This window comes from Dipodomys spectabilis, unplaced genomic scaffold, assembly GCF_019054845.1.
Source record: "Dipodomys spectabilis isolate Male_0828 unplaced genomic scaffold, ASM1905484v1 ptg000714l, whole genome shotgun sequence".
Taxonomy (NCBI): domain Eukaryota; kingdom Metazoa; phylum Chordata; class Mammalia; order Rodentia; family Heteromyidae; genus Dipodomys; species Dipodomys spectabilis.
The window spans coordinates 491,019-504,519 of record NW_024871391.1 but is presented as its reverse complement, the minus strand read 5'-3'; the positions used below and the strand labels follow the sequence as shown (position 1 = coordinate 504,519).

General features: G+C 55.7%; 1 protein-coding gene across 3 annotated transcripts in view; it reads left to right on the top strand.

The window, feature by feature from the left end:
• Window positions 1–13,501, top strand: part of Tnfaip8 (TNF alpha induced protein 8) — a 64,243-nt gene that overhangs the window by 26,811 nt on the left and 23,931 nt on the right. Inside the window, exon 1 of one of the 3 annotated variants that reach the window (XM_042672493.1) lies at window positions 5,621–5,942. The exons of the other annotated variants lie outside the window; for them this stretch is intronic. Coding sequence (XP_042528427.1) covers window positions 5,930–5,942 — 13 coding nt within the window. The 5' untranslated portion in view covers window positions 5,621–5,929. Of the gene's footprint in view, window positions 1–5,620; window positions 5,943–13,501 lie in introns of those variants that run through there. 3 annotated transcript variants of the gene reach the window in all.

The window sequence follows — 13,501 nt, the reverse complement described above, 5'->3', positions numbered from 1 at the left end:
ACTAGGAAAACATAAATTTTCATGCCCAGTTCATAGAACTCCTTAATGAAGAGATGGCCTGGATGTGGAGGCCAGAAAGCCTCACCCACACTCTTCGTGTGTGTAGACTTGTGCCTCATCCCCTCGGCTCCCTTCATCTCCCCGGTGTTTTGTTTCCCGTGTTTCTCTGTCTCTAGGGCTCTGCCATTGACTTCTACATTTGCGTCCCAAGCCCAGGCTTGTGAGTACGATGTCCCTACCTAGCTGGATTGTGTAAGTCAGTGCTCTACCAGCGACTCAAGCTAAATGTAAATGAGACCGAACCTCCCTTCGGTTTCAGTCTTGGACTCAGAAAACAAGCCAGGAGGCTACTCAGAACCCTGGGAAGTGTCTTCCTCCCGGCCTTCCCTGTTCTTAACCAGCTGCCAACACTGTCACCTCTCCCACTAAATAGCTCTGGAATCTACACTGCTCGTGGCAGCTGCCCGTGAAGACCTAGGCATGCCTCGTCTCTTCCCAAGTACTTCCAGGGCAGTTGGCTGACCCCATCATTGCCCGCCCTCCAACCTGGCTTCCTGTGCGGCCATTGGTTGTTATCCACGTCTGTCTGATTGATATTTCATTGGACTTTTAATAAAGTCCTTTTCTTGTTTGTTTGTTTTTTGGTTGGTTGTGGGGTTTGAACTCAGGGCCTGGGCGCTGTCCCTGAGCTTTTGCACTCAAGGCTAGCACTGTACTACTTGGAGCCACAGCACCACTTCTGGTTTTCTGGTGGTTTATTGGAGATAAGAGTCTCACGGACTTTCCTGCCCAGGACTGGCTTTGAACTGTGATCCTCAAGATCTCAGCCACCTGAGTAGCTAGGATGACAGGCGTGAGCCACCAGCACCCAGCAAAGTCCCAAATTTTTTAAAACAGTTTTTTTAAACTTCTTGTTCCCAAACTGGCTCTACTTCTCAGGGTTTCTTAAAGGTATCTGCCTCTCAGTCCCCATGCATGCCCCCACCTCCTCTAGCTCCTTGCTCACTAGCTCCGTCTGTCCTGCCGCTTAGTACCGTGCACGCCAACACCTTAATAAATAGTTGCTGAATGGACGTGGGAAGGCGGTGGCCCTGGGTTCTAATCTTCAGGGTCTCCGCATCCTAATGTAGTCTGCCGTAAAAGTGTAAGGACTTCCAGTGCCAACGCTTTGCTTTGTTTCTGGGTCTCTGTAACAGACCCCTGCTCTTCAGTGTCGGTGTTATGGAACAGAACTAGAAGTGCATGGGGTAGGCACGTTGCCTTCAGTCTGCTCTTCCAGTGCTGCCAAGCAGAACCATGCCTCCTAGGAACCGAATCCCTCACTGCAGGCTGAATTGCCTTCCCTGGGAAGCCCTTTCAGCTGACTTGTGAAGCAGGCTCTGAATTCCTGAGACTTGCCGGGACTTGTCCAGACTGTTTGTCAGACTCCTAGACCTGTTTGGGAAGTGTTTGGGTCCTGCTCTCTGATCTCGTTTCTAAGAAACAGACAAGAACGTCACCAGGGAGACCTTCGGCAGTAAAGGTCAGAGTGGGTCTCAGTTGGCCATGACCTTCAGCAGTAAAGGTCAGAGTGGGTCTCAGTTGGCCATGACTCTACAAAAGAAGACCGGCCGTGGAGTTTCAGTCTGCCCAGGCTCCGCTCAGCTCCTGCCTGCCTGTCTGTCTGTCTGCCGCTCCCCTCCGGGTGGAGGGCTGGAGTCAGTGTTGAGTCAGAGGGTCAGCAACGTGATGACATGCTTCCTGCCCCAGTGCCCGGGGTTTAGGGCTTGTTTTTCTGTTTGAAGATTCTCTGAAAAGACATTATATTTCCCAGCTGTCTGCTCGGCAGCACCCTGTATATTTATGATATCTGGGGGTAGCTCTCTTGCAACTCACAGGTGTTTTTTTTTTTTAAATCTTGTTTTCCCTTATTAAAAAATGTTTGCACTGTGCAGTTATTGATTACATTTTGACCAAACAAACAAACAAAAACCTTCCTTGTTTTTTACTATTTAGAAAAAAAAAAATACTGTAGCTAGTCACCAGTGACTAGGTACTCAGGAGGCCAAGATCGGATGGATCACTGTTGGAGGCCAGACCTGTCCAGGAGTCTGTAGGACCCCATCTCAACAGAAACACTGGCTGTGGGGCATTCGGTTGCCATTCCAGCCATGACGGGAAGCGTGAGTAAACAGGGTCACTCAGACAAAAAAAGTAAGATCCTGTCTCAGAAATAACCAGAGCAAAAAGGTGTGGCCCAATGGGTAGAGCCACGTGCCTAGCAAGCATGCAGCCATGGGTTCAAACCCCAATGCCTACTGCGTGTGTCATCAGTCCAGGCTTTTTTTCTCAATGCCTATAGTTTTTTTTTTGTGTGTGTGTGTGTATAAATGATGTACTTCGTATGATTTCGTTGCTCTCGTATATTGCTTCGTGGCCTTTGTGAAGAGTTCTTTTTTTTTTTTTTTTAAAGATCTGCCGCATAATTCCCGGACGACTCTCCTCAGTTCTCACCGTTACCACAATCCCGTCGGTTTCCTCCCCGCCCCCCCCTCACCTCCGGCCCCTTCATCATCTGGAAGGGCAGGTCTGCCGTTGTGGAAGGGAAAGTGTAGGAGACGTGGTCTGTTGGGAGCATCTGCTCCCAGGCCCGGCCGGGGAGGATGGAGATGTCAGCCTTGTGGTGGGTGCATCTTCCATCAGCCTGAGGGGAAGTGGCACAGGTACAGGTGTGTGGACCGCATAGCATGCCCGTCCTGATCCCTGGGGACACACAGGATGAGGCTCAGAACCGAAAACTTCCAGAAATGATGAGTGTTTTGCTTTGTGTCTTGAAAATGACACTTCTGTAAAGTTCAGGCTTGACTACGGGCCCATGGGTAAAGGAGTGTGATGCTAGGCATCTCCAGCCTCCAGAAAAAGGGTGGAGATGGCTCTGTGGGCCTTCTCTGGGATCCGTATTTTCGAGAAGCTGCCTTCCCGCCTGGAGGCTGAGGGTCTGGGTGGGAGCAGATGCCGGGGAGAGACAGCAGAAGAGGGTGGGTGGGTCTGGCAGAAACCTGGCAGGGACTCCTGGGGCGGGGTGGGACGCAGGGGCAGGGCCAGCCAGGTTAGGGGGAAGATAGGCTGGCGGCGGGTGGAGCTTAGGAAGTGGAGAGATTTCAGTTGGGAAACATGTCGCTTTGTTAACTAGAAATTTATAGAGAAATATACTGTGTAACTGGATAGTTTTTCTTGGCCAGCTGAGGGTTTAATTGGTGTTTTTATTACTGGCGCTCATGTTCAGTTTTACGTGCAGGGTACCGTGAGGAATGCTATAAAACGTCAGGGCTCTGTTTAGATTCTCATCTGTAGAGACTCCACCAGGTTCAAGTGCCAGCCTATTTATTGCAGGCGGCACTTGGTGTTTTTCTGCCTTCCAGATGCCAAGCTTGTGTTTTTGTTGGTGCTGCCAGTGTGGAGAGGTTTGAGTGTGAATCTTGGGGGCGGCCATGGTGCTTCCTGGAGCGCCGAGACCTGGCTAGGAGCCACTGGCTGCTTACCTGCCAACCGTGGGGGGTTGGGGCCTCCGTGTGGCTTTCGGCCTCCTTATGAAATGAGGTTAGATGACACCGGAGGCCTTGCCAACGCTGAAATCACGTGAGTCTAAGAGAAGCTACAAGAGAGGCTTCTAGAACGTTTTCCTACCGTTTGTACTCGACGCGTAGCAGTGTGTACCACGGCAGAAAAGGCCTCACTGCCCGCGTGTGGGAGCCCTGGGTGGGGGGAGCTGCCTCCATGTCAGGCCTGGGAAGCCCCCGCACCAGCCCCACCCGGCCCTGCTAGTCAGCCTTGGCAGGTGGGCTTCTAAGGGTTCGTTTTACTTCTCCGCGGTCCCCTTTGAGCTTTCTGCCTGGTGAGGCGAGGAATGGTCACGGTGTGGCGTGAAGACGGCACAGCCAGTAGATGGCGAGTGAGACATTCCCGGTTCTGAGGACGGCAGGGTGCCGGGACCCAGGGCCCGGCGGAACAGGGGGAAGGAAAGCGAAATCGCGTTGGGTCTTGTGCGGTAGAGATCAGGGAGAGGGTCTTGGGAATGCCAGACCGCAAAGGTCAGGGTGTTCCGTGGACATTTCCAGTTCCGCCTGAGGCTGCGGAACGCCACGAAATCCTGAAATAAACGCAGATATCTTTTCCGTGCAGACACGCATCTCGTCGCTCTCGTGGTGATTTTGTAGGGTGTGCTGCTGGTAAGGATGTGGGTGGCGGCAAAGGAAACATTTTTCTTGGGGTGTGCAACGAGCAGATGATGGAAGGCGGCCAGCGGGAGGATGTCCGGGGATCGCTCTAGGGGAGCAGGGGCGTAGCTTTTCTAAGCTCTGCCCCCCCCCCAGGCCGCGCTCAGACGGTGCGACCGCTCGCCCTGCCACGCTCTTTGGAAACTGGGATTTCCACCCTCCTCCCCCGGGCACGGGAGCGGCAGTCATTTCAGAGCCCATGCCTTGCTTGACGGTCCTGGAAGGCCCAGCAGGCAAGCACACTGTCACACAACTGCACAGAGACAGACAGGCACCTGGCAAGATAACGCAGGCCTGCCTGGCCTCACTGGGGAGCTCCCAGCCCCGGCCCCGCTGGCCGTGCCCGCTGCTCTCCGGGGATGGGAGCCGCACTGTCCCGTGCGGCTGCTGCCGTGCGGCCCTGGACAAGGAGAGGACCCGGAGTCCCCTTCTGCCCCATGCTCCCACTCCCTTCTCTGACGTAGGGGTGGTTATTCTTGTGGGAGTGTGGAATGTACCAGAGGCTTTGTAACCGACCAACCTGCGGGCGCAGATGCGGGCGTGAATGGAATCTGGAGAGCTCCTCTGCTGTAACTCACCTGGAGTCTGGGTGTGCGTGGTAGGCTCACGGTAGAGTGCCACCACTGCGGAGGTCAAAAATAGACACTCGAGACGCGTACGTGCCGTGTGTCCCATTATGGGGGGTGAACTGCCAGCCAAAGTTGGTGTCGCACAGCGGTGATAAGGGCCAGGAAATGCGGCCCAGGAGATTCAAGTGAGGTCCCGTAGAGGCTGCAGAAGGAGACTGAGGTCACATACACTCGGGAGGCTGTCGGTTAAAGGCTTCGTAGACAGGTGCCTGAACTGGGTGTTATAATGGGCACGGAGTCTTATCTGGGAAAGGTCAACGTGACAGGCAAACAGGCCGGGGTCTCAGGATCCGTTACGTTGTCGGGGTGGAGGTTCTCGTGTTGTGCATGTATAATTGTGTGTGTCTGAATACACTCAGCCTTGTTTGTAAACCCTCACCTTGTCTTCAGAAGCAAAAGGCTAATGATTGAGTAGCGGTGTTCAAACAGGGTTCCCTGGTTCTCCCAAGAACAAGAACACCCCGAAGCAGCACTCGCTATTAATAGAAGTGCATGTTTATACTGGCCAGGTAGGAACCGGGTGGTTTTTTTTCTTTTTCTTTTTCTTTTTCTCCCCCAGGCGTCTGTGAATGGGGCCTCGCCCCTTTTTTCCTCTGAGTATCTGCTTTTTCTCTAGCACGTTGAATCATTGGATTTCCTGTTCCGTTTGAAGTTCCCCTGTGTTCACCTATTACGGGTCACACGGCGTTTCTTCCTGTGGTTGCAGTGTATAGGTAGTGAGTGCGGACAGACACCAGCCCAGCCCATGGTGAACGAGGAGGCCTCTCTGGAGCCATAATTACAGGCTACGAAATGCATTCTCCTCGAAGTGACGCAATCCGGTGCCTGAATAGCAAGCAGGGCAGCTTTTGACGTGACTGTTGTTGACCAGGCTCTTTTGCATTGGCTGGTGGGCTGGTGGTGGATTTTTTGAAAGGACGGTGTGGATTATACAGAATTATTCCTGGAGGAGAAGCAGATGTCCGGGCACACACGGCCAAAGGGGCTGTGCGTTCTCCAGCCTGTGCGAATCTCTCACGGGTCCTGATTGTGGTCCGGGAGAGCATGCTGAAGCTAGGTGAGTCAAAACTCCCGGCGGCGGCGGCAGCTCCCAGGAGTGTGGCGGAATGTTGGCGACTAGTAGCACTGTGCTTGCCGTGTACCGGGGAGTCATAGCCGGTGACGGTTCGTAGGGCCCCGGCTCAGCAAACCTCTGCTTCTGCTTTACTGTAGCGAAGGCATGGGGTGTTCCTGTGGCTGTGGTAAGAGGAGTACAGTGGGTAGGAAAATGGCACCTAAAACTTGCAGATAAGACGCTTGCGTTTGCGAACCAAGGACGCGTTTTCACGTCTCACCTGTGGCTCTGAAAAAATGGTCTGCATGTTTTGTCTAGGTATTAGCTAACATATCTCTTGTTCTCAGCGCTGTGGCGACGGCACACAGTGACCTAGAAACACCGGGGTTTATTTCTGTTCCCTCAGTGGTAATTGTTTGCCAGAATATGACCGTGGCCTTTCCCTAACAGCCGGGAAACAGTATCTACCATAACGCTTTTTATGGTTTGTTTGTTAGTTTGTTCTTGTATCCGTGCTGGGGCTTGAACCCAGAGCTTGGGCTGTCCTTTTGCTTTTTCTCTCAAGGATGATGCTCTCCCTGTGGAGCCACAACTCCATTTCTAGCCATCTGGTGGTTACTTGTAGATAAAAGTCTCATGGTCTTTCAAACCACAACTCTCAGATCTCAGCCTCCTGAGTAGCTAAGGTTTAAAGGTGTGAGCCACGGATGCTCAGCTCCTTTTGTAGTTTTAAAATAGCACCTTGAGCTCTTTTTTTTTTAGCCATTCTTTTTAATTTTTTTGGGGTCCAGTTGTTGGGCCTGAACTCTGGGCCTGGGCGCTGTCTCTCAGCTCTTCAGCTCAAGGCTAGCGCTCTACCACTTGAGCCACAGCACCACTTCCGGCTTTTTTCTTTTTGCTTATGTGGTGCTGAGGAATTGAACCCAGGGCCTCCGGCTTGCAAGGCAAGCGCTCTACCACTGAGCCACCTTCCCAACCCCTTTTTAGCCATTCTTAATGTTGTTGTATGCTCACCAGGTAGACCTAATTATTTTTGAAGGTCAGTGGGAGGCATTATTCTTATGAAGTATTGAGATAGAAAGAGCTTCCCCTCCACACACTCCCGGACGCCAACCCAGGGTCTGGTGCAGACTGAGCTCTGCCTCCAGCCCTATAAAGAACATTGGAAAGAACATTGGCATTTACACATTTTTGTTCAATTGTGTGCATAGTATTTGCTTAGGTTTGTCAAACATTTCTCTGCTCGAAAGACCTTCTAGAAGCCAGGAAAACCTCAGCACTCAGGAGACCGAGGCAGGCGAAGCTGGGATATACAGCAAGACCCTGTCTAGATTTCTTTTACGCATTTTCTAGAGCTCAGTTTGAATACCAGGAAAAACTAGAAATTAGGAAGCACAGGTGGGCCAGGTGCCAGTGGCTCACGCCTGTCATCCTAGCTACTCAGGAGGCTGAGATCTGAGGATCGCTGTTCAAAGCCAGCCCGGGCAGGAAAGTCCGTGAAACTCTTTATCTCTAATGAACCAACCAGAAAACCGGAAGTGGTGCTGTGGCTCAAGTGGTAGAGCTGAGGGACAGTGCCCAAGCCCAGAGTTCAAGCCCCACGACCGACAAAAAAGAAAGAAAGAGAGAGAGAGAGAAAGAAAGAAAGAGAGACTGGTGGGTGCTGGGTCACTGTAATTGAACCCTGGGCAGTGAGTACCATTTCAGAGTCCTAACTTCTCTTGGGTGAAATATTGTCACCTGCACGTCATTTCGATGAAGTACACGGTTGTCAGTGGGTGCCCAGAGGTGCACGCGCGGCCCTGTCTGCCTTGCAGCCGTGGATAGAAATGGCTGTTGTAATGAGAAGCAGGCTTGCTCGGGAAAGTTTTATGAAAGAAGCGCCCGTGGGGTTGAGTTCCAGAAAGAGGGAAAGCGGCCAACGCTGGCAGAAAGGAGCAGGCAGAGCTTCCCGACCGGCGCGACCCAGTCACGTGCGCTTGCGGGAAAGCTTGTGCCCTCTGAAACCGACGGTGAATTAGTGGTTGAAAGTACGTCAGCTCAGAGTGAGGCGGGAGGGTGGGCCGGGGTGAGGGGGGGCTGCGGCCGTGACTCCCGCAGCACCCTCTGGTGGGGCCTCGGAAACGCCGCCCGGACGCCACGGCCTTTCCTTCTTCAGATCACGCTGTGGCTCCACAGCGTTCCCCCAGGGTTGTAAAAGAAGCCTCGGATGGATGCGGCCTCCTCCAGACCACCTCACCTTAGACCCCCCCCCCCCCGACGTGCGGAGCCGATGCCCGCGCCCGGCCTTCCTTGGAGAGGGCACGTCGCTCTTTTCTGGGCACAGTGTGCCTGGCCCGTGGGCTCAGGCCCGCACAGGAGCTGTGCCAGGCAGGGCAGAAGCATGTTTGCGCTTGGGTTGCCGTGTTTGCTCCCACAGTTACAGAGCCTGTCCCCCGGCGCTCTCCTCAGAGCGGTGGAGGTGAGCATTCTGCCTGTCCCGGCGGTGCCGCAGCGTGCCTGTGGCTCCCAGAGCTGTGCTCCAGGCTCCTGGCAGCACTGCAGAGAGGAGATCCCTGCGCTTGAAGAGCTGACACCCTACCACACCTAAGGGGGCGGGAAGTAGAGTGCCTTCACAAAGATAAAAATTAAAGCGTAAAAGAGAATTAGGCCAGGCGCGGGCGGCTCACGCCTGTAATCCTAGCTACCCAGGAGGCTGAGATCTGAGGACTGCGGTTCAAAGCCAGCCTGGGCAGGAAAGTCCGTGAGACCCTTACCTCGAATTGACCACTCCCCCCCCCCCCGGCCCCCAGAAAACCAGAAGTGGGGCTGTGGCTTAGCGTGGTAGAGCGCTCACCTGGAGCTGAAGAGCTGAGGGACGGCGCCCAGGCCCAGAGTTCACGCCCGACAACGAAAGAAAAAAAAATAAAAAGGAAGAAGAATTAGGGATTGCTCTGTGGTGTGTGTGCATGGGGTGTGTGTGTGTGAGTGTGTGTGTGTGTGTGTGTGTGTCACGGGGGAGGGAGGTGGGGAGGGTTGCTGTTGTGAGTCAATCCTCGCTGAGAATGTTATACTAGATTCACCTAAGTGGTATGAGGAAGCCGGCCGAGAATATACTGGGCAGAATGTTCCAGGCAGAGGGCAAGCAGCTGTGAAGGCCCCGGGGTCAGACGGCCTGGTATGTTCCGGAAGCAGCACCCGGGAGGAAGGGCTGGGGCCTTGCGGACAGTTGTAATGAACTCGACTGTCCCCGGCAGGCAGTGAGCAGCGCTGGGGTCCGTCCACTCTTCCCCCTTGACCAAAGAGGCTGACTGGGAGACGTCACGTCCGGCGTGCTCAGTCATCCAGCAGAGCCCGCACGCGTGGCCCCCGGCTCCCCGCAGCGTCCGTCCGTCCGTCCGCCAGCCGTGGTGAGCAGGCACCGGCTCCCACTTCACGGTGCACGGCTGCCCACCGTACCCCTCACCTACCCCCACACCCCCAGCCCACCCTTGGTGACCCTCCCTTCCCTCTATCCCAAAGGATGCCTGACCTCTCGTGGCCCACCTCTGCTGGTAACGGGGTGAATCCCCTGGGTTTCCCCAGCCGTTCCTTACTGGTGAGCCACACCCTGCTCCGCGTCTGCATTCGCTTTCAGCCTCAGCCGGGTTCACAGTCCTGAGGTGTCGTCCGCCGCTCCCGGTGTGACATCTTCACCGAGCAAGCAAGAGTGACCCGTGTTTATTTAACACGAACCTGCGAACAGAAGTAGTGTCTGAGAAAAGGAGTCTGAACTTGCTCCAGCCTCGCCTGCAAACACAGCGTCGCCCGGATGGCTTTGTCCTGTATGCTTTGTCTTCTGACAGCATTTTGAACGGGCCCCAGCCTTTTATTTTGCCCATCTTTGCCCTGTCTTCTTTACATCTGGTGGCTGCGGTCCCTTGGAGAGAGGCCAGTTACTCTCATACGACGCGGGTGAAGGTCAGACCAGAGCTCCCCTCTAATTTAATCATCCTGTGTCCGGTAGCCGGTAGATGGTGGCGTGGGGCGTCTGCCTGGGGAGGGTCACCCGTGTCCCGCGCCGGGCTTGTGGGCCCCGCCTAGTGATAGCATGAGCCCGGCGCCGTCGTCACGTTTTGCCCCTGCTCGTTTGTGTACCTTCCTTTCCCTTTTTACTGAGGTGAATGTGTATGTTGTCTGTTTTGCTGTTGTTGTTTGAGCAGGGTCTCACTAAATAGGCCAGGGTGGCCTGAGACTCAACACGTAGCACAGAGTAAAGGCATTACAAGCATGCACCACACCTGTCTGACTTTGAACACTTGAAGCTCACTCGGAACACATCGGTGCTCTCTGCTGTGGATTTACCCCTTGTCCTGCTAATGCCCCCACGTGGGGTCTCCCGGAAGCCCCTGGGGGGCTGGTAGGACAGGGCCAGGCTGTGAGTGGAAGAGGAGGAGGATCTGGGCCCGAGTCTTACCCTGGGCTTCTCCACCTCGTCCATGCTCATCCTCGCCTCCGGCAGGCCCACCCTGGAGCCCTCCCTCCCCCCTTCCTCCCAGCCCCGCCACCAGGCTGGCGAGGTTGGCCCTGCCGGAAACACGGCTTTCCAGGCTGCGTGCCAGGCGTGGCGCAAAGGCCCCTCTGGAGGAGAAGGGGCGGCGTGGGGTCGGTTGTGGCCCCGGATCCTTCACCCACCGTGTTGGGGGTGTGGCAGAGCGAGCCGTGAGATTACACACTCTGGACTTAGCTGCCCGGGATGTCACAGCAGCTCTGTCTCCAGCCAAGCAAGGAAGAGACACACACCCCTGCTTAGGCCGCTTCATCCAAAGCGGGGAGCGTGTATGGCTCTCTGAGCAGGCCGAGCTTTGATCTCGCGGTCGAGTGATGTCAATGGTGTCCTTTCCAGTCGGCCTTCTTCAGTGGCCGGGCCCAGGCCTGAGCTGGCTCCTCTCGCATTTCTAGTGCTGCTGCGGACGCGGAGGAGAGCTGGCTTCTGGTGGCACATGGAGGAGAGAGGAGGAAGCCTTTTCACGATCGTGACTTTTTATGACGGCCACTGTCCTGGTGGTGGCCTTATTCCTGGGTTTCTGAGACTAGATGCTCTATGGCAAAGGGTCTGGGCTGTCCCAGAGACAGAGGGAGGGAAGGGTATTGGACCGGCACGGTGCCTGAGTAGGTTGGACAATTCTCCCGTCTCTTCTGGGTAACTGGAGTTACAGGCATGCGCCACCATGCCTGGCCAGAGCTGCTCTCTTCTGGTTCGTCCTGAATCGCGTAGTAAATGCCGTAAATCGTGGTCATTTGTGCTGTGAGGCGTCAGAGCTCATTCCTCCAATTGCATTCTATTTTGGTCCCCCCACACCCCAACCCTTCCCATCTCTACTTCGTGGTCCCCAGTGAGCACTCTTCCAGCCTCAGCTTCACCAGAGTTGGCCTTCCTACGGTACTGCCCTCTCGCCTTCTCAGATTCCATCCGTTAAGAGACAGAAGACAAAAGTTAACGGCGCACTGTGCAGTGACGGGTCCCACGTCGGCCTTCGGATTCCCAGCGTGCTGCAACCAGCTCCCGGGAGAGGCCTCGGGAGAACATTGCCCGCCCTGCGTGGAGAGATGCCTGGAATTCCCAGCTGGGGTTTATTAGTCCGTATATCCAGGTGGCCCAAGGGCGGATGTTGGTTTTTCTTTACTTAAAGGGGACAGTTTCTCATTGAGGGTTGAGGGAGCCGCTGCTCTTTTGTTTTTTTTTTTTTTGGTCCGGTCGTGGGGCTTGAACTCTGGGCCTGGGCGCTGTCCCTCAGCTCTTCAGCTCAAGGTGAGCGCTCTACCACTTAGCCACAGCGCCACTTCCGGTTTTCTGGTGGTTTATTGGAGATAGGAGTCTCACGGTCTTTCCTGCCCGGCTGGCTTTGAACCGCGATCCTCAGATCTCAGCCTCCTGAGTAGCTAGGATTACAAGCGTGAGCCACCAGCGCCCGGCTCTGCTGCTCTTTTTAAATGGGGAGACTCTGGCCCTGGGAACTCCGTCCACGGATGCGGAATTGCGTGCGATCCGTCGTATCACTGGTCACCCGTGGTGAGTGCGCGGGCGGCTGGTGAGGTTCCTGTTTCTGTGAGATGACGTCTCGTGGATCCCGGGGCCGCCTCCAGGGAGGACCGGGGGCGTCTAGGAAGTGCACCCACCGTGCACGCTGGGTAACAGAAGGCTTGCAGCTGTCAGAAGTATGTTGTTCTTGGCTCTTTTTCTGTCAGGATGGTTAGGAAGTTACTAGATTTATGGATGGCCGTATTTTAAATGGCACAGCTTAGCCATCTGCCTCACAAGACAACTGACATCAAGACTGTCCGCCTGGAAGAGCGCGGAGGCTCACCGCAGAGAGGGGAGATCGCCGTGGGCTTCTGGAAGCTGTCCAGCGGCGTTGGGAGCAGAGCAGGGCGGTGGGAGGGGCAGTGGGAGGAAGGAGCCCAGCGGGAAGATCAGCCCGCCCGCGGCTGCCCACAGGCTGCCTGCACTGCCCTCATGATTCATCCCAAGGTTCCTCTCAAGACATTTCCAGTGAATGAAAACAAGCACTAAAGATCTCTGCACGATCACTTACCTTTCATGACAGGCGGGCACGCATGCATGCCCGTGTCTCTCGCTCGCTCGCTCGCTCTGCGGCCGCTTTCTCCGGACAGGAGCAGCCGAGCGTGCGCGAAGGGCACGGTGGGAACGCCGCCGGCCCACAGCCTTCGGTGGTGCAGCGCCTGCCACGGCCAGTGCGTGTGCAGGCGTGAATAGTCGCACGTTTGCCTTCACCAGCTCAAGATCTCCCTGACTGCTCTCATGCACGCGAGTGGGGCCCGTCCTCACCTGCCCGCGCCCGCTGCTTCCACTGGGAGCCAGCGAAGAGAGGGGAGTGTCACGGGCCGTCTCCACCAGCACTGCTGCCTTTCCCGTGCTTCTCAGTAACTCAGCACAGATGTGCGGTCTCCTGTTGCAGCCTCAGCCGGCCAGGCTGTTGGAAAGGAGAGTCCTGCGAAGACCCTGTGCTTATCCTGGCACGGAGCGGCCTCCTCGCACGGGACGGCCGCAGTGCGGGGAGTGCAAACCATCTGACACTTCCCTGCCCTCGGCCTCGCCGCTCAGCTCACTGGACGGAGGAACCGGCTCCTGTCAGAGAGGAAGCTGGGCCGCTGACAGGTGGCCGGGGGATCGGAGCACGGGCGGACCACTGATTTGTCCAGGGACCCGTCACCAACCAGGCAGAGACGTGGAGTCCGTGCCCCTGACGTCGCTTCCCGGCCGCCGTTCCCGTGATCTGGATGGGTTGCTGAGCATCTCTCTCCGCTGAGCCCTCCCTGGGGTCCTCCTCCTGACGTCCTGTGTTGACCCTGCAGCCTGAGCAGGGTCTCCGGCTCTTTCCACTTTCTGTCCCTTTTCCTCTCCTAGCCGAAGAATCTGCAGGATCAGGATGCAGAACCTCCAGACACTCCTACAACCTAATGTCATCTGACCGAATTCACCGAAACACGTGGAAGACGGGGGGGAGGTGCCCTTCGGGTGCCCCTCCAGCCCTTGGCCCGTGTGCCTGTTCCAGCCGCTCTGTGAATTCAGGGGCACCCTT